The sequence below is a fragment of the Aquarana catesbeiana genome, linkage group LG11, assembly GCF_042186555.1.
Source record: "Aquarana catesbeiana isolate 2022-GZ linkage group LG11, ASM4218655v1, whole genome shotgun sequence".
Taxonomy (NCBI): Eukaryota; Metazoa; Chordata; class Amphibia; order Anura; family Ranidae; genus Aquarana; species Aquarana catesbeiana.
The window spans coordinates 231,556,116-231,577,087 of NC_133334.1; the positions used below are offsets into that span (position 1 = coordinate 231,556,116).

At 42.4% G+C, this 20,972-nt stretch overlaps 1 protein-coding gene across 3 annotated transcripts in view; it reads left to right on the plus strand.

Moving 5' to 3' along the window:
• TRADD (TNFRSF1A associated via death domain) overlaps nucleotides 1–19,950 on the plus strand; it is a 39,318-nt gene extending 19,368 nt beyond the window's left edge. For 2 of the 3 annotated variants that reach the window (XM_073605478.1, XM_073605479.1), the window contains exons 2-5: nucleotides 6,950–7,088; nucleotides 10,271–10,548; nucleotides 14,954–15,152; nucleotides 19,195–19,950. In XM_073605478.1, coding sequence (XP_073461579.1) covers nucleotides 6,959–7,088; nucleotides 10,271–10,548; nucleotides 14,954–15,152; nucleotides 19,195–19,490 — 903 coding nt within the window. In that variant the 5' untranslated portion in view covers nucleotides 6,950–6,958 and the 3' untranslated portion in view covers nucleotides 19,491–19,950. Of the gene's footprint in view, nucleotides 1–3,989; nucleotides 4,292–6,949; nucleotides 7,089–10,270; nucleotides 10,549–14,953; nucleotides 15,153–19,194 lie in introns of those variants that run through there. The other variant, XM_073605480.1, reaches the window with a different exon arrangement.
• The last annotated feature ends 1,022 nt before the right edge of the window (nucleotides 19,951–20,972 follow it).

The following is a 20,972-nucleotide window of genomic DNA, read 5'->3' on the forward strand; positions in this document are numbered from 1 at the left end:
CGTGCATTGCACGGCAATCATAGGTTTAAATCAGGTGGCGAGAAGGCAACACATCACCCCCTCCCCACCTATCAACACACACTGGGATTGCTTTTTAGAGGAGCAGCACTGAATGAGCCCTTAGTTGCATTCAGCAGCAGCACCATAGAGCTCATTCACTTGTAAAGTTGGGGGTGGTAAAACTGCAGGATATTATGGAAGTCTATGGTTAAGTGCAGCAAACCTGCGGTGTGGATAAACCACAGCACATCAGTATGAAAGCAGCCCTATATTATTATGCCCAGTGTATTGTTTGACCTGAAGATCTCGTTTTTCCCGCTGCTGGCACCACTCTGGAGACCGCTAGCCGGATAAGAGGTGGAGTGCAGTTGGTATCGCTCCGCATCGGACAGGAGCCGCAACTACAGAGGAGCCATTGGCTTATGCGGCTCTTGCTCCCTACTACACCTCTAACTTTACAAGTGGTCCCTCTGCATTGCACTCTGTTTGTTGCTCTGGAATGGCGGGTCAGTCAGCCCAGACTGAGATCTACAGGTTGCTGAACCCTGATCTGGAGTTTCTAGTTCATAATTCTTTTCTGTCAGCAAACAATAACATCACTAATGCCTTTCTTGTTTCCCCTGAGCCTAAGCGTCTTTAGTTTCGAATGAAGTATGCTAGGCTGCATGTCAACAACATATTTCCTCAGGTCCCAGTTGCGAGGCCTTTGTGGAAAATTAAGAAATATCTGAAGGTTACATAACAAGGGTTGTGAAACTATAACTTGCTGATCAATACAGATAAGGGTCAGGGAAGTTGTGGCTTTTGTGGAAGTGCAGATTTTTGAAGTCTATTAGAGGACAACAGCTGAAAAACCTCAGGCTGACGAAGGCAGGCCATACATGAGGTAGCACCCTCCTGGTTAGCTTACCAGGATGTTAGGCCCGGTTCACACCTATGCCAATTGGATGCGGTAAAATACGCTCATTTGAATGAGGCTGGTTCACATATGTGCATTGCTTTCGCACTCTGCATTGCCCAAAAAACGTGTGCGTATTCTGGGCATTGGGGTGCGAATCGCAATCACATTATCTTCTATGGGAACGCATCTGATTCGCAGATGCGTTCCGTTGTGAACAGGATAAAATTCTGACCTGATCCTGATCAAAAACTGACGTGAAACGCTGAACAACTGATTTTTCTCTTTGCAGGGAAACCTAAGCTTCAATTCGAAACATACCCCCTTTCTGACCAGAGCACTTTTTGCGATTCGGCACTGCGTCGCTTTAACTGACAATTGCGCGGTCGTGCGACGTTGTACCCAAACAAAATTGACGTCCTTTTTTACCCACAAATAGAGCTTTCTTTTGGTGGTATTTAATCACCTCTGCGGTTTTAATTTTTTGCGTTCTAAACAAAAAAAGAGCGACAATTTTGAAAAAAAAAAGCAATATTTTTTACTATAATAAATATCCCCCAAAAATATATAAAAAACCCACATTTTTTCCCTCAGTTTAGGCCGATATGTATTCTTCTACATATTTTTGGTAAAAAAAAAAAAAATTGCAATAAGCGTATATTTTTTGATTGGCGCAAAAGTTATAGCATCTACAAAATAGGGGATAGTTTTATGGCATGTTTATTATAATTTTTTTTTTATTAGTAATGGCGGTAATCTGCTATTTTTATCGTGATTGCGATATTATGGCGGACACATCGGACACTTTTAAAACTATTTTGGGACCATTGTCATTTATACAGGGATCAGTGCTATAAAAATGCACTTATTACTGTGTAAATGACACTGGCAGGGAAGGGGTTAAACACTATGGGGCCATCAAGGGGTTAAGTGCATCCTAGGGAGTGATTCTAACTGTGTGTGGGGGGGGGGTGCTACCTAGGACATGACAGCGATCACTGCTCCTGATGACAGGGAGCAGTAGATCCCTGTCATGTCACTAGGCAGAACTATTTAATGCCTTGTTTACGGGGCATCTCCCCGTTCTTCCTCTCCACACCGCAATCGCGGGCCGCTGGTGAACACCGAGTTCCTGGGATCCATGGGCAAGCTGCCATGGTACCTGTACGCCCATTTGCCTGCCTGTGCCATTCTGCTGATGTATATTTGTGTGCAGCGGTCGGCAAGCGGAAGCGGTTAACCACTTCAATACAGGGCACTTTCACCCCCTTCCTGCCCAGACCCTTTTTCAGCTTTCAGCGCTGTAGCACTTTGATAATTACTCAGTCATGCAAAACTGTACCCAAATGAATTTTTAATCATTTTCTTCACACAAATAGAGCTTTCTTTTGGTGTTATTCAATCACTGCTGGGTTTTTTATTCTTTACTAAAAACAAATTAAAAAAGACCTAAAATTTTGTAAAAAAAAAAAAAAAATCTTTCTGTCAGTAAATTTTGTAGATAAGTCATTTTTCTCCTTCACTGATGTGCGCTGATGAGGCTGCACTGATGGGCACTGATAGGTGGCACTAATATGCCCTATTGGTGGGCAAGAATAGGCGATATTGATGGGTGGCAGTGATGGGCATCGAAGGGCATCAGTGATGAGCATAAATCTTGTCAATTAGAGTTTTAAATGAGCTAAACGTAGACGCAAGCTCATCTCTAACAGAAGTCAGCATTTTCTGACATGAGACTACCAGGTCATCCTTAACTAGGCTGTCTATAGAGGTGCGGCAAACTGCTTTGCTCCATGAGGAGCTCAATTTGTTTTCGCAAACCGCACATTTCCTTTTTGGTGGCTGCGCCCGGGCCTTGTCCTGAGTCTTGGCCTGCAAGAGAACAAATGAACTCAATAAATTTTATGCCACATACACTCCATAACACCCCATGCAGGAGGAAATTAAAAATGTGCCCCCTTCACCTAGTCCCTACTGGTTACAAGGGGGAGAACACTCACAGGATCTGCAAGTAAAAATCCGAGTGTGTGTACACAATTCCGACGCACAAAGTTCCACGCATGCTCAGAATCAAGCAGAAGAGCCGCACTGGCTATTGAACTTGTATTGTACGTCACCGCGTTCTTGATGTTCGGAATTTCCTTCAAGCTTTGTGTGACGGTGTGTATGCAAGACAAGTTTGAGCCAACATCCGTCGGAAAAAAATCCATGGATTTTGTTGTCGGAACGTCCGATCAATGTGCGATCGTGTGTACGCGGCATAAGGCTTGAGTCACACCTATGCATTTTTAGTGTTTTTTGCATTTTTCAGATTTGCTCTTCAGAATGTGTTCCATAGGAAACCATGTTAAATCGGCTGTAGTGCAAATCTGCAAAATGCAAAAAGCACTAAAAATGCATAGGTGTGAATCAAGCCTCAATGATTGAATTCATTTTAGGCACTATAACAAAAAGTAGTGTTGACAAAAGCTTCTGTAGATATATGTAAGTGGTCACTTTTTGTGAGCGATTGCTTCAGCTCACATATGGTGTGTCCTTTACCTCTATAAGGCTTGATTCACACCTATGCATTTTTTGTGCTTTTTGCATTTTGCAGATTTGCACTACAGATTGTGTTCCATAGGAAACCATGTTAAATGGACTGTAGTGCAAATCTGCAAAATGCAAAAAGCGCACAAATATGCATAGGTGTGAATCCAGCCTAACTTGTGTTTACAGAGGTCCCTTTTTCCTAGAAAATTTGGAGGCTTAGCATGTATTCAACATCTCTGAGCTAGCTGACTGCTCTAATGAAATGCTCTAATGAAATAAAGCCAGTGGAATGTAAAGTTAAAGCCAAAATAAACATATAAATGAAAAAAAATAGAAATAAATACAACGTGTTTGCTTTACATGCGTCTATTTTCCTGCACACAGCCAGCTGTCATTTTACACATTTTTAGAAGAAGGAAAGCAGTTTGTGAATAAATTAGGAAGCTCCGTCGTAGTCATATTACCTACAGGGCTCTGCGTTGGAATCTGGGAATGGCCAGTGTGATTTACAGGAAAAGGCACGCCTTTCCCAGCAAGGAGATTAACAGCGATTTTGTGTTTTATAAGCTGAGAAATTAAAGCGGAACTTCGCCCCTCAAAAAAAAAAAAACTTTTCCCCTGCCTTCCTCCCCCCTTACATTTGGATAATATTATTATCAGCTTCAGCTTGCTCAGCTAACCTTTAAAAAATGACAGCTAGAAGCTGATTGGTTGCCATGCTCCAGATTCTGGCAGCTCCAGTTTTTCAACTTGCCCTCTGTGTGTGTCCCTTTTTGTCAGTGGGGACAGATTGAGTGTCCTCTGATTTGTTCAGAGGAGCTTGCAGTCTTTCTGAGGCCTGCTTCCAAGCACCTAGAAAAGGTAAGAAATCGTTTTTTGTTTTAATTATTTTGCGGTATTCTGTGTGATTTGGAATACATAACAAACATATAGTGGGGGTTTTCTCCAATTTGACTGCAAGGCCTCATGCGCACTGGACGTTTTGCTATCTCTCCTAGATGTCTTTTCTCCTGGCAGCAGCGTTTTGGTGGAAAAAAAATGCTTGACGTTTGTAAATGCATGTAAAACGTTTAGACGCGTCAATGGATGTTACGGTAATTAATTTCGGTGGCAAGAATAATAATTTTTCTGACCACTGCAATGAATTAACACTCAAGCCCTAAGGCCCCTTTCACACTGGGGCGGTGGGGGCGTCGGCGGTACAACAGCGCTATTTTTAGCGCTGCTGTACCGTCGTTCTTGTAGCTGTATTCGGCCGCTAGCGGTGCGGTTTTAACCCCCGTTGGCGGCCGAAAAAGGGTTAAAATCCCTCGTACAGCGTGGCTATAGCCGCGGTATTGCCGCGGTATAGCCGCGCTGTCCCATTGATTTCAATGGGCAGGAGCGGTTTAGGAACGGTGAATACACCGCTCCTTCACCGCTCCAAAAAAGCGGTTTGCAGGACTTTTTTCACCGCCCTGCCTGCGCACCGCTTCAGTGTGAAAGCCCTCGGGCTTTCACACTGAACAAACAGCGGAGGCTGTTTAGGGGCGGTTTGCAGGCGGTATTTTTAGCGCAATACCGCCTGCAAACCGCCCCAGTGTGAAAGGGGTCTTAGCGAGCGTAGTGTCTAGACGCATTAAAAGTATTTTTTCTGACAAAACGCTGCTGCTCCTGAACATGCTGGCTAGTTTTTACCACTTATTGTAATAGAAAAATCGGGAGTTTGGTCCCCAACCGATCCCCCAAAAACAAGGGAGAAATGGACTATCATGGTATAGGTTTGAATTATGTAAATTCAGATAGTAAAAAGATATAATTTTATTAATACAGAATTAATATAAAATCCCAAAAAATAAAAAACACATGATCAAATGCATATTAAAATGCATAGAAAAAAATGGTGTATAATCGCACTAAATGAACCTCAAATATTGAAAAAATTAGCAGCAATTCTTAGTGTAACACAAGCAAAAGTAGGAAAAATGGGAATCGTGCTAGTTAATAATATGAACCAAAAACAATTATTAGAAAAAATTACGAATACGTGAATTAGAAAAATACAACAAAAACATGAAATGTCCACAATAAATGAATGTGTTGAAATCACCACTGAAACTCCATACTGTCCATCATCCATCACCAAACCGCTTGTGAATCCACCACCAGCTGTACAGAACTCTTACCAGCGCCGGTGGACCCCTTGTTATAGGGGGTCGGGAAGGACCTGTGGTTTAACACCCAGCCGGGGCCTTTTCCACGTCTCAATGATGTTTCACACTTCTGGTGTCACCCATCAGGTAGAGATGGAAAATGGCACCAAAAAGAAGACCAAGAATCTCCATATAGTGTAAAATCCCTTGGAGGTTTAATAGATAAAATCCATAGTACTCAATATGTAAAGTACAGCGCCTAAAATCTGGTGTGTCGGCCGTACACAACCAAAGATAACCCCTTTGTTCGGACACAGGGGTGGTGATGACGTCACCAGCATAATTGCCCCACAGAGGACTAGTTGAGATATGTTTTCCATGAACAACTATCCCAATGTGATCTTCCCTCCTTGGGAACCATTATGCTGGTGGTGATATACATGGATTGCTACCATGCATTTTAAAATGTATTTGATCATGTGTTTTTTTTAAATTTTATATTAATTCTATATTAATAAAATTATATCTTTTTACTATCTGAATTTACATCATTCAAACCTGTACCGTGATAGTCCATTTCTCCCTTGTTTTTAGGGGATCGGTTGGGGACCGAACTCCCTATTTTTTATTTCCTATACTTTGGACGATGGTACACCCCCTTCCCATTCTACTGAACTTCTGGTTCTAGAGGTTATATATTTCTTAACTTTTTTATTTTATGGTCTCTAAACGGCTATGTGGGCACAGACACATAGGCTGACATAGAGGGGTGTTTAGAGGCAGATAAAAAAAAAAAACAGGTGCCCCTAACAGCAGCGTTAAAACCGTCCATTGTGCATGAGGAGTGGGAATACAAGTTAATAGTTCCCTGTCTTTCCGGCTGACTGCACTACAAGTCTTTACTCTTTTGAAAAGCTACCACTGCAGATATTGTAGGCCTAGGGTTGCCACCTGTCCGGGTTTTGAATCATGTGTCCGGGGTTCAGGCAGACTGAAACCCAGACACATTATTCAGACCAGGCTGTGGCTCCCCAAGTAACCAAGATAGTCACTCACAAATCTGTTGCCACCCAGGAGCTGCGGGCGGCCGTCTGGGGGCAGGTTTGGCATCACTGGGGGGCAGGGTGATGATATCAGCAAGAGCAATTTGGCCACACCCACTGTTCGCTGTGGCACGCTATCTACACCGCATTACTGTTCTCCTTGGGGCACCCAAAGGCGTCCCAGGCTGCTAAAGTGTTTGGGTTTGGCTTGAAGTAAAGGTGGCAACCCTATGTAGACCCCCCATTTAAAACCAGTGTGAAATACCTGCTGAACCTGGTGGCTTCGTGTTATATAAACAGATAAAGTCGATTAAATAAGCTTTCTGTTGTTTTGTGTCTTTCAGGCCTCTGAGATGGCGTCACTTCCCACCGAATGGATTGGGAGCGCTTACCTCTTCATACATACTGATCCTAACTCTCTGTGTGCGGAGTATGACACCAATAAATCCTTGATGTACAAGACACTCTGGGATGCCTTGTCAGGTAGAACAAATTAAAGAACCTGTTAGTTCAAAGGACTTTTTCACATGGGAGTCCAGAAGGCGGTAAAAAACAGGCAGCTGAGCCCGCAGTTTTACTGCCCTCCAACCACCCAGCTAAATTCTACCATGGCAGCCAGAGGGAGCGGCGCAAATACTGCAGCCTTGATGCTTTGAATAAAGTGAATAAAGTGTGCGTAAAAAAAAAAAAAAAAATTATATACATATATAATAAAGTTAAAATAGCTTGATCGGGTTTGATCTAGGTCAGTGTCAGGGTTAGGGACAGAGGGTCAAAGGTCAGTGTATTGTAGCTAGGATTTTAAAAACATGCATTTTTTATTTATTTAGTATCAGTGGGGAAGATTTTACTAAAACTAGAGCACTCAAAATCTGGGGCAGCTGTGTATGGTAGCCAATCAGCTTCTAACTTCAGCTTGTTCAATTAAGCCCCCGTTCACATCGGCGCATTTTGACATGTGATTTGACAGGTCAAATCGCATGACAATTCGCAGCCTATTGCCAGCAATGGGAGCGTCCCAAATTGGCGCAGCGCCGCAAAGTCGCCTAGTGCCTGCACTACTTTTGGAGACTTCGAGAGGGATTTCAATAGACATCTGTGCATGAACCCGCACATATGTCTTTCAAGTAGCCCCCCGAAGTGGGACTGAAATGCGGCTTTGAAATCGTGGGAGTTCAGATGAATTTGCATGATTTCAAACCCGCCTTCAGTGTGAACGAGGGCTTAAGTTCACCTTTGCAGGTAAAAAAATGTGCATTTTTTTTTTTTTTTTTTTCTGGAGCCTGTAAAGCACTGCACCAGTGATCAGCAGAACGCTGGTGCCATGCAGGACTCCTGCACAGTGTTAATTTTGGCAGCAAATTTCGATTTAGTTTTAATCTTAGTCTTAGGACTAAAATGGCATTTTAGTTTTAGTCCCATTTTAGTCTTCTGCAATTGTTTTAGTTTTAGTCGTATTTAGTCGACTAAATCTCCAGTACGTTTTAGTCGACTAAAATGTCCTACGTTTTAGTCGACTAAAATCTCCAGTACATTTTAGTCGACTAAAACTCATTTTAGTCGCCTAAAATCGAATGGGTGTAGTTAAATTGTAATGCATTAGTTAACATTTCTCTACAATTTCCAAACTCATCATATACTGCTGGAGTGAAAAATCTAATATGATATTTATTATGGTATTGAGGTATGAACATGCACTACAGAACAGTGCTAACCTTGAAGTCAAATTTCAATTTAGTTTTAGTCTTAGTCTTTTGATTAAAATGGCATTTTAGTTTTAGTCATATTTTAGTCATCTCAGTTGTTTTAGTTTTATTCGACTAAAATAATATTAATTTAGTCGACTAAAATGTTTTAGTCATTTTAGTCGACTAAATTAACACTGCTCCTGCAGACCTGTCATTGTATGGGCTTGCTCATACCTCGTACGAGGAAGCCTATATATGCTGACAGGAAGCCAGAATGATCTTGCACAGTGCTCACAGCGCCATTTTAGTTCATTGAAAACTACAAGCCAACAGCCGCAAAGGCTGCCGGACCTTGTAGTTTTCCATTCACAGAGCGCAATGAATGAGTGATGTGCCCGGGCAGGCGGAGCCCCGAACAGCCGCATTTTTTAAACATTTTGACAGCTAGCGGGTGGAGAATATTTCCCGCTAGCTGACACAGCGGGGATCGGAGAGATGCTGGGGCCGGTGCATTTAAAGCATCTTACACCCTGAATATGGGTGTAACGTAATGAAAGGTGAACTTATCCTTTAGCCAAGGTTCACATGTCAAATCGCATGCCAAATCGGCGGCTATTGCCGGAAATGGCACCGTCTGAATCGGTGTGGCACTGACTTTGTGGTGCCGCACCGGTTCCTAAAAAGTAGTTCCTTTTGGCGACTTTGGGGGCAATTTCTAAAGACATCTGTGCAGAAACCCGCACAAATGTCTGTCAAATCGCCGCTAAAGTCGGACTGCATTGCTGGGTTAGAAATCACGTGAATTCAGCTGAACTCACACGATTTCTAACCCACCCCAATGTGAACCTAGGCTTAAGCTTTGACAATAAAAATGGGATGCTGATTGGTTTCTATGCAGAGCTGCACCAGATTTTACACCCTCCAGTTTTAGTAAATCGCCCCAAGTGTTTTTCAGGTAGGATAAAAAAAGCAATGTGCATTGTTGCTTCCGGGCCCTACTACAGGTACAAGCAACAAATAACATACAGGTATGTGACAATGCTCTCATCACCAGGAGCAGGAGATATTATTTTGGGGTTGTTCTTTAGTGGTAGGTTATGATAAGTGCAAGAAATATGAAGCTAGATTTTTAAAAATGTTGTGCAATGAGCGTCGGCATTGCAACTTGAATTCTCTTTTGGTAGAGTGTATGACAGGGTGACAATGCAGGAGGCAAATTAGGAGACAGGGGCATCGCATTGTCACCCTTTAACAGGGCTTTTTCTCAAACTACGTTGTACATGAGCTCAAAATAAATATACCAATAAAAAAAAAAAATAGATATTTTTCATTTTATAAGCATGCAGTCTTTTGCAGTCCTGCTTAGATACTTAGATCAGATTATAAAAAAATTGACCAGTAGCCACCTAGTCAACACTGAAAGGACTGTGTAGTGTGATATGCATTTATGTAAAAAAAAAAAAAAAAAAAAAAAAGACTGATCTATATTTTGCTATTTTTTTTTTTTTTTTAAGTATAATTCTTTATTCAAGAGTTTTTTTTCAATTATAACAAAACATATACGTAATAACAGAAAAAATAAACTTTAATAAACTATTTTAGAATAAAAAAGTCAAGACCAGCATCACTAAGTAAATATAACAAATAAACCAGCAATGACACATATTAAATTCATAAACTAAAAATAGGAGGTTGATACAGATTATAAATTAATACACAACCCTAATGAAAATTCATTATCAAATCAAATAGTAACCTCCAAAGTATATCTGATATGTGAAAATTACATCAATTGTTAACCTATAATACATATACCTTGACTTATCTACTTTAGGATAGAAGAAACCTTTCTCCTGCCCCCAACAATTGTGGTCCGGAGACAAAATCTAATATTTTGCTATTTTGAACACAGTGACTGATTAATCTGAAAATGTATTATTTGGGTATCTGTTTTGAATTGTGGTTCTCCGGTTTTAGTGTTCTCCAGAAATTCAAACTCTCCAGAGATCCTAAAGGTTCTTAGAAGTGACCCACATCTCATTCTCCACCTCAAGTTCAATGGAGAAGACATCTGTCTAGGATTTCTTCGAGATTACAGAGAGAGGAGGGTTCACCTGCACATACAAGAACAGCTGAGTCGTTGCTTAGGCATAGAGTCTCTACAGGTCTTTCTGGAGCTCAAAGTGGACAACATAAAGCTTGACATGTTCCTCGACGAGGAAGAAAAATGTCTGGGACAGATTTACTCATGTAAGGTAATTCAAAGAAACAAGAGCCATGAAAACATTTATTGCATGAACGTCATTTGGATAGAGTCATCTGTCAAGTTTTTTTCCTGTCTGTGTCCCTATTGGGGACATTCATCCCTTGTAATTGTCCTGGTGACCACCATTCTCTACAGAACCAAAATTGAGAGAAGATCCTACATTTTTAGCAGTTACTTGAACAGGAATAGAAGGGAAATCTTCCAATGAGGTCACGTGTTGTAGGAACAACTGTCTAGGAGAGGATTTACACTCCTTTACTTTATTCTTCTGATGTGCTTATGGGACAAAAAGTAAAGGGAAAAACTTCCTTGTGCTGGCCATACACTATACAAAAAATTGTCCGAAATTCAGTCATTTAGACAGTTTGTTTTTTCGGCCAATTAGTGGGCACAAATCGGTAATCAGTTGGGAAGCTTTTGAGCCAAAAAAAAAACAAAGGACAAGTTTGGAAATTTTCTGCTGAACGAATGATAATTTGAAAGGTTAACCACTTGCCGACCAGCCGCCGTCATTATACGGCGGCAGGTCAGCACATTCCCGCGAATCACCGTAGTTGTACGTCAGCGGGGGGGACACGATGCATGTGTCCGCCGGCCATGCAAGGTCGCGGGCACGACAGCCAGAACGGGGATGTGCGTGTAAACACATACATCCCCATTCTGTCAGAAGAGGGGAGACAGATTGTGTGTTCCTACTAAGTAGGAACAGCGATCTGGCTCCTCCTCTAGTAAGTCACATCCCCCCCACAGTTAGAAACACCTAGCAGGGAACACAGTTAATCCCTTGATTGCCTCCTAGTGTTAACCCCTTCCCTAGCAGTGACATTAACATAGTAATCTGTGTATTTTTATAGCACTGATCGCTGTATGAATGTCAATGGTCCCAAAAATGTGTCAAAAGTGTCCGATATGTCCGCTGCAATGTCACAGTCCTGCTAAAAATGGCAGATCGGCGACGTCAATTTTGTTTGGGTACAGCGTCGCATGACCGCGCAATTGTCAGTTAAAGCGACGCAGTGCCGTATCACAAAAAATGGCCTGGTCATTAGGGGGAAATTCTTCCGGTCCTTAGGAGGTTAATGTGTTTCCCGTCCAAACTGTTTGCACTAGGACTAGGTATATTTGAAAAAACTAAAAAACGAAAAACGGATTAATTTATGTCCACGAGCGATCACGGGCACGAGAGCCAGAACAGGGATGTGTAAGTAAATTTTTTTGTATAGTGTATGGCCAGCATTACTCTATATAATACTAAAACAAAAAATATAAGTGTTTTCGGTATACTTTAAGTACTGTGCAACAGTTAACGTGAAAGTCACAACACCTACATTTAATCTGTGATTTATCAATGCAGAACGACAAAACTGTTTTGCTTTAAAGCCCGCTTTCCCCACCGAGCATTACACTCACTGGCCACTTTATTAGGTACATGTTGCTAGTATCGGGTTGCCTTCAGAACTGCCTTAATTCTTTGTGGCATAGATTCAGCAAGGTGTTGGAAATATGTTGGAAATATTCCTCAGAGATTTTGGTCCATAGTGACATGATAGCATCACATAGTCAATGGCATCCTTAGGGGGGGGGCAGAGGGGGCCCTGACCCCCCCCCCCCACATTATGCTGTGCCCCACCATGTGCCCCCCCCATCCTCATTGGCAAGGAGAAGAGCGAGTTGCAGGAAGGACTCCACTCAGTTACTGAAAAAACTGATTTCTCCCGTCCTTAGGACAGGAGAACCAGCCTGTAAATTTCAAGAGATGCCAGACCAGCGCTGTCAATAGCAGGGGCAAGGCAGCAAGAGGAGGCCGGGGAACCCCACAGTGGCAGAACATCAGGGTCCGGTGGCAAGACAACCTTTGCAACCCTGATAGTTCTCCCACTGCTTTGGACCCTTATATTTTCTTGGTATGCTGGTGACATATATCTCTTGTTTTCTGCCATCCTGGGGGGGGGGCCCAATACAGTAGGAAGGGAGCTCACTGCAGAACATGTGAAAGGGCCGTTGTGGGATCGTAGTAAAGGGCCCCAGGAGATATAGATGTATTTGCATTTTATAGTTGCCCCCCTACTTTTGTCCCTGTCCCCCCATGTGCCCCCCCTAAATATGAAAGCTGGAGACGCCACTGCACATAGTTGCTGCAGATTTGTCGACTCCACATCCATGATGCGAATCTCACTTTCCACCACATCCCAAAGGTGCTCTATTGGATTGAGATCTGGCGAGTGTGGAGGCCATTGGAGTACAGTGACCTCATTGTCATGTTCAAGAAACCAGTGGTGAGATGATTTGAGCTCTGTGACATGGCTACTTCCAGCAGGATAATGCACCATCAGAAGATGGGTACACTGCAGTCATAAAGGGATGGACATGGTCAGCAACAATACTCAGGTAGGCCGTGGTGTTTAAACGATGCTCAATTGGTACTAAGAGGCCCAAAGTGTGCCAAGAAAATATCCCCCACACCATTACACCACCACCAGCAGCCTGAACCGTTGATACAAGGCAGGATGGATCCATGCTTTCATGTTGTTTACTCCAAATTCTGACCCTATCTGAATGTCGCAGCTGAAATCGAGACTCTTCGGACCAGGCAACATTCTTCCAATCTTCTATTGTCCAATTTTGGTGAGCCTGTGCGAATTGTAGCCTCAGTTTCCTGTTCTTAGCTGACAGAAGTGGCACCCGGTGTGGTCTTCTGCTGCTGTAGCCCATCTGCTTCAAGGTTTGTGTTGTGTTGTGTGTTCAGGGTGGTATTCTGCATGCCTCGGCTGCAACAAGTGGTATTTGGGTTACCGTTGCCTTTCTATCATTTGGAACTAGTCTGCCCATTCTCCTGTGACCTCTGACATCAACAAGGCATTTTCCTCCACACAACTGCCGCTCATTGGTTTCTCTTTTTCCCATCATTCTCTGTAAATCCTAGAGATGGTTGTACGTGAAAATCCCAGTAGATCAGCAGTTTTTGAAATATTCAGACCAGCCCTTCTGCCACCAACAACCATGCCATGTTCAAAGTCACTTAAATCCCCTTTCTTCCCCATTTTGATGCTCGTTTTAAACTTCAGCAAGTTGGCTTTACCACGTCTAGATGCCTAAATGCATTGAGTTGCCGCCATGTTATTGGCTGATTAGCAATTTGTGTTGCCAAGCAATTGAACAGGTGTATCTAATAAAGTGGCTGTGAGTGTACATATTCACCTTTCCTTTACTCTCTCCCAGTGGCGGCCCGTCCATTATGGGCGCACGGGCACCGCCCCCCCCATCCATGCGTCCAACACCCTAATCTACATGCAGGGTGTCGGACGCATAAATTCCATTGGGGGGGGGGTTCTTTAAGCATGGGATTAGAGTCAGAGGCTCTAATAGGCTTCAAAAAAAGGGTGGACACTGGGCTCCGAGCCCACCCAGATGTATGACAATAGCGAATGAATATTTGCTATTCTCACACTGATCCTCCCATCCAATCAGGAAGCGAGTAATTGATTTAAAAGGCCCCGTCACCCGATTGGCTGAAAGGACAGACAATCCTATTGGACGCCTAGAAGGAGGAGGGAGGAGACGCACGGCAGAAGCCGCCCTGATGCAGAGAAGGAGACTCCCACTGCCCATAGGAGCGATGACCGACTGCGGGACCAGCCAACCAGCTCTAGTTATATCTCCGTTGGTTTTCTAATCTCCGTTTTTAGGTTCACATTATGGTTCTTGAGACTTGTTCATATAGTTGGATATGCTGGTTGCCTTTAGAAATGTTACATGTGATATTCCTGTTAGGTCTTCTGTTATGCAAGCATGTGACCAAATAATTTTTTTGCAATAAACTGCTGCCAATCTCCTTCTTTCTTCATTTTAGGAGAGGGGTTCTCCTAAAAGTAGATGGCTGCCTTGGTTTGCACCACAATTGCTTATTCCATAGAGTTAAAGTGATTGTAAAGATTCAACTATTTTATCTTTATTTTTTATAATAAGCATGTTATACTTACCTGCTCTGTGCAATAGTTTTGCAAAGAGCAGCCCCAAACCTCCTCTTCTCGGGTCCCCCGCCGGCGCTCTTGGCTTCTCCTCTCCTCCGAGTGTCCCCATAGCAAGCCGTTTGCTTTAAGGGCACTCATGCGGGCTCGATTCTCAGCTGGGCTGTGTGTGTCTATTGACCAGCACAGTGCAGCTCAGTTCTGCCCCCCCAGGATTTGACAGCAGCAGGAGCCAATGGCCTCTAAATCCTGGGAGCGCTGCTGCTATCGGGCACAGTCATGGATCAAGATTGGGCTCAGAAAAGTATTTGGGGGGAGCTCACCATGGAAGGTTTTTTACCATAATGCTTTCGCTGCAGTACTTTTAACCTTTACAACCACATACATATTTATATATTGATCTAAAATGACATGTTTATATTTCAGCCAAGTTATGTCAAGGATGAAGACCTTGCTAAGCTGGAAGAAAAATTGATGAAGTTATCTCTGGAATCCAGCCCCTCCACGCAGAACAACTCCTGTTCTACCTCTCCATTAGAGAACTCGAGTCAGGTCTCTCCTCCCCTCCCCCTCCGCTCATTCTCATCTGAACCAAGCACATTCCATTTCCAAGGACAGGATTATGGTAAGTAGAAATGCCAGTATGTAAAAACGATTAGTTTACTTAGCAATATATTTTATTTTAACTGCGCTTGTTTTTTAGTCTAAAAATATTTCAGAGTGTTCAGATGACATATCTGAATATCACAATGTGTATAATCTTTAATCACACTTTAACAACTGCAAGCTTTTAAATCCTATGAACCTGAATTTTTGTTTTCATTAAATATTTTTAACACAACCTAGAACAGTGATAGTGAACCTTGGCACCCAAGATGTTTTGGAACTACATTTCCCATGATGCTCAACTACACTGCAGAGTGCATAAGCATCATGAGTAATGTAGTTCCAAAACATCTGGGGTGCCAAGGTTCACCCTCACTGACCTAGAATGTCTACATTGCAGGAGAACATCAATGACAACTCATCATCACGGGGCCCCATACAACCTACCCAACAGGCCCTCCCGCTTCCCTCTAGAAAATTTCAAAACAATATTTTCGATTAAAAATACACAAAAATCAATATTAGTGTACAAAAACACAACATAACTTACAAAATTTCAATTAAATCTAAAAGATAAAACTGTACTGAATTGTGTAGCAATAGCGGCAAAGCTGGATGCTCAAAAAAGAGCAGGAGCTTCATTGGGCGACAAGCTTTGTGCGATGCTGTTTGCCACAATTGCCGCGTGATTCTGTCGCTCGACAATCGCGTTTGAGGTGCTATTAAAAATGAACATAAATATGCGTGTTGTGTTTTGCCACGATTGCAGCACCATTTGGAATTGTGGCGATTCCGCCCGTGATCCCAAATCGTCAGATGTGAACAGGGCCTTTTAAATCAATTACAAAGGTCAGTAGTAGTTACAATCAGTGAATTGTCAGGTAACAGCAGTGGACCCTCTTTATATCTAAGTATGCTCGTGCGCTGACATGATCCTCCTCTGTGTTATCCAGCAGCAGCTGCAGTTGGCAGTAAGGAGAGAATGAGAGCCGGTGTTCTATTGAATAGTGCATCTTGTCGGATAATGCCTCTGACGATATGCGCATGCGCAGGACGTAACTGTCAGAAACCATGAATCAGACTGAGACAGAAGTACAGTTAAATCACACTAGTTTAAAAATAATAAAAAAAAGGTTAACAGAATAAACGTAGTCAAAACATAGCCAGAGTTCAGAAATCGGAACGGATAGTCAGACAAGCCAAAACGTCAGGGCGCCAGAGAGGAGCGTAGTAGAACAGTAAGGAGGATCTGGAGCCAGAGGAATGTTAGCCAAGCAAGTCTTTAACCAGAACACAGGAGAGCGTTTCTAGAGATGAGACCAAGGCGAAGGCAGAGATCTTCTGGGCTGGATGGCTTAAGTGGGCAGGACCGACGAGCAGGATATCAACAGGTGAGTACCTGTGGAGAGATAGGAGCTGGCAATTAGCTGACAACTGAGCGGCCAGCTTTGAGAAGGAAGGGCTGAGCCGAGCCCTGACAGTAATGTCACTCCAGCTGATATGTTGATCAGCTAGCCTGATGTCAACACTGCGCATGGGCATATCATCTTAGGCATTATCCAAGGATCTGCAATTCACGGAGGGAGAATCTAGTTGTTAGATTCGACCTCGCTGTCTCTGAGCATGTGCGAGACTTGACACCGTCCTGAAACACACCAAAATCCTCCCCCAAATCCACCCAACAACAATAGTCTTCCGCCTGTGATGTCACTCAAGTCTTGCACATGCACAGAGAGAGCGAGGTAGAATCGAACAATTTGATTCTCCCTCTGCGTTTTGCAGATTGTTGTATAATGCCTCCAGTGCTGTGCACATGCGCATGTTGACGTCACGCCAGCTAATCAACATATCAGCTGGAGTGACGTTACGCGCTGCACATATCGTCGGAGGCAGGGGGGGAGGTGGACGGATCCTGGAAGCAATTGCCCTTTGTCTTTTTCCCGCAGCAGGTGAAAGGTGGTGGAAGGGAGAGGAGCAGAAGTTGTGGGCTTCAGGGGGAGCCACAGAAGGATTTGTTTCAGAAATGAGGCAGTACAGCCAGCGTTTCTGCTCGTCAAGTCCCCAGGTCCCCCTTATGAACTGATGGGGCCCGGTATAGGAGGACCGCCTATACTGCCTTATGAGCAGCCCTGCATAGGGACTATCGTAAGCAGTTTATTGCTCCCTTTCTCATGTCACAACTCTGTCAATCCCTAGATAGCAGATGTGAAAACTCAGTGTAACACTCGACCTTACCTTTAGAAATCTGATGGGTATAAAGTCTGCCCTATTGACATAATTACTCCTTTTTTCTTATAATAAATATTCCTATTGACTGACTAGTTTAGGCTGCCTGTTCATATGTATATTGAAAATACATTTTTGAACGTTTTCTTTTTTTTCGGAAGACTTATATACTGTATGTAATTTAACTTCTAGCTGTTCTCTGCTTTGGTTAAAGTATAACTGCCGTGGGTCCACAGGAATACTTGCCATAATGTAGACGTATACCCCGCCTCCAGCAAAAAAAAGGTTAGATGTCCCCATCGCTGATCCAGCACTGTTGCTGCTACGCCCCTCACAGCTTCTTCCAGACCCTGTGCCTCCTATCTTTGGACATTGGGTGGTCAGTGGTGATGTAGCTTGCGTGCTGGAGTTACGGTACATTATTCTGGCACTTGGCTCATTTGCCAGCAACTTGCAGATGTGCCCCAGACAGCGCACGACTAAAAGATTGCTAGCAAGCAGTTTGGTTTTTTTTGCTTGAAGACATACAAAGTCTCATGACAAAAGCTATACCTACTAGCATTTTGGGGGGCTTCATTTGCATTTTGCCAGTGGTTTACCAGGTTATGGCTGAAGCTATCAGCCATAACCCCGGTATGTTTTTTTTTTTTTTTTTTTCAGGCGAGAATTAGACTTCTCATGAAAGTGGTCCAAGCAGCTAATTAGCCGCTGGATTGCTTTCAGAAGCCGCTTGTCTGTGTTTCTCAGGCTTACAATTTTTTAACGGTGCGCCCAGGAAACAAACCAAGGGTTCAAGTGGCTGGCTATAGAGGTGACCAGAGACCAGATTGTCTCCGATCGCCTCTATAATGTTGGAAGATGGGTGCAACATCATGACGTCACTTCTAGTCTAGGGCAGAAGTAAACTTTTTTTTTTTTTTTTTTTTTTTTGATCTTTTGCTTTTAAAGGTAGAGGAGGGATTTGGAGTCTTATACTGTAGACCCCAGATCTCTCCATAAAGAGGACCTGTCACCCTTATTTCTTTTGCAAGGGGTGTTTACATTCTTTGTAATAAGAATAAAAGCGATCAGAAAAAAAAGGGACACTAAAAAAAAAAAAAAAAAAAAAAAAAGGAAAGCGCCTCCACCCCTGCGTGCTTATGCGTAGAAGCAAACTAATACGTAAGTAGCATGCGCATATGCAAGAGGTGTTCACACCACACATATGAGGTATCATTGTGAATGTTAGAGCGGGAGCAATAATTTTAGCGCTAGACCTCCTCTGTAACTCTAAACAGGTAACCTGTAAAAAATGTTAATGGAGAATTTTAAGTATCGTAGTTTGCTGCCATTCCACGAGTGTGCACAATTTTAAAGCGTGACATGTTATGTATCTATTTACTCGACGTTACATAATCTTTTAAACATTATCAAAAATTGGGTTATATATTTTGTTTTTTAGCATTAAAATTCATTAAGGTGTATTTAAAAAAAAAAAAATATATATATATAAAATAAAAATGCTGCGCAAATATCGCGTGATGTAAAAAATTGCAACGATCGCCATTTTATTTTCCTTGCTACAAAAAAACCCCCAAACAACTATACATAAAATGTTTAGGGATTCTAAGCTATTTTCTAGCAAAAATTGCTGGTTTTTACTTGTAAACAAAAAGTACCAGAAAAGGCTTGGTAAAATTTTTGGTAAAATTTGTACATACTAAAACTGATTCTGATCCCAAAGTGCCTGACAGTAGGACCCAGAGTGGTCTTTAAATCCATAGGAGTCATCCTCTTAGGACTTTCTTGTAATTTCCATTGACTGCTTTACTAATTTCATCCTCAATTTTTTACAGCTGACAAACCTCTGACTTCAGAACACCAACAGCGGTTTGCAAATTTGGTGGGCAAGTCTTGGAAGAAGGTGGGACGGTCATTGAAGAAAAATTGCCGGGCTCTAGAAGACCCCAAAATAGACAACCTAGCATACGAATATGACAAAGAAGGTCTTTACGAACAGGCCTATCAGTTATTGCGATGTTTTATGGATGGTGAGGGCAAGAAGGCCACATTAAAGAGACTGGTGGATGCACTCGTGGAATGTGAACTGAATGTAATAGCTGAGAAACTTTTGTCTTTGGAAGAAATATGATTGGATTAGGAATCTCTATAAGAACCTTTCTTAGTTTAGTATACCTTTTTCTCAGATGTATAGAAGGTGATTTGGAGACCAACCCTCTGTTTATGCTCTACAGCACCATGGTCTCCAATCGATTATGCCATTATGGAATTTTATTGGCTGAACAAAATAGTAAAATTTGCCATATAATTACAGCTCATTAGGTCCGTTACATCATTGCATTGCTAGATTTTTTATATTAGGTATGTGGGAAAAATCTTTTTTATTTGTTAAAATGTTTATTCTTTTATGAAAGCAACAGTTACCTACCTAATCTGTATATACCGAAGATGTGTCATGGCATATATCTAATGTCATGTTCAAGATAGACTCTTCAATATAGGAAAAGTTCCCTATGTATGATCTGTGTAACTGACATTCAGGATTATTTTTAAAATGTCTTTAATAAACAGCAAGCACACTTCTTATAAAATTAGGGAAAGATGTATAATTATGACCACAAGTATATGAAAAGCACAAACTTGTGTAGTCAGATTCTGGACTGGATCTGGATAGAGATGGAAATATTGCTTAGTCTGTCCCATTTTCAGAGATACTGAAGCTATGCTGCACCATTTCCTCTGGTCAGCAGGGGCAGAACTGAAGCCAAGCAAACCCATAGACTTCCATGCAGTATACTGGGAATCTTGGGAAACGTAGTCCAAAGCAACAGCCATGTAAAAGGGATGACTGGGTTTCTAGACAACAGATCCCTGAATGCTTTGGGGCACAGGAGTAGACAAGGAGGTAGACTTACAGTGGGGTTGGAAAGTATTCAGAACCCCTTATATTTTTCACTCTTTGTTATATTGCAGCCATTTGCTAAAATCATTTAAGTTCATTTTTTTTCCTCATTAATGTATACACAGCACCCCATATTGACAGAAAAACACAGAATTGTTGACATTTTTGCAGATTTATTAAAGAAGAAAAGCTGAAATATCACATGGTCCTAAGTATTCAGACCCTTTGCTCAGTATTTAGTAGAAGCACCCTTTTAATCTAATACAGCCATGAGTCTTTTTGGGAAAGATGCCACAAGTTTTTTTACACCTGGATTTGGGGATTCTCTGCCATTCCTCCTTGCATATCCTCTCCAGTTCCCTCAGGCTGGATGGTAAACGTTGGTGGACAGCCATTTTTAGGTCTCTCCAGAGATGCTCAATTGGGTTTAAGTCAGGGCTCTGGCTCGACCATTCAAGATCAGTCACGGAGTTGTTATGAAGCCACTCCTTCATTATTTTAGCTGTGTGCTTAGGGTCATTGTCTTGTTGGAAGGTAAACCTTCGGCCCAGTCTGAGGTCCTGAGCACTCTGGAGAAGGTTTTCGTCCAGGATATCACTGTACTTGGCCGCATTCATCTTTCCCTCGATTGCAACCAGTCGTCCTGTCCCTGCAGCTGAAAAACACCCCCACAGCATGATGCTGCCATCACCATGCTTCACTGTTGGGACT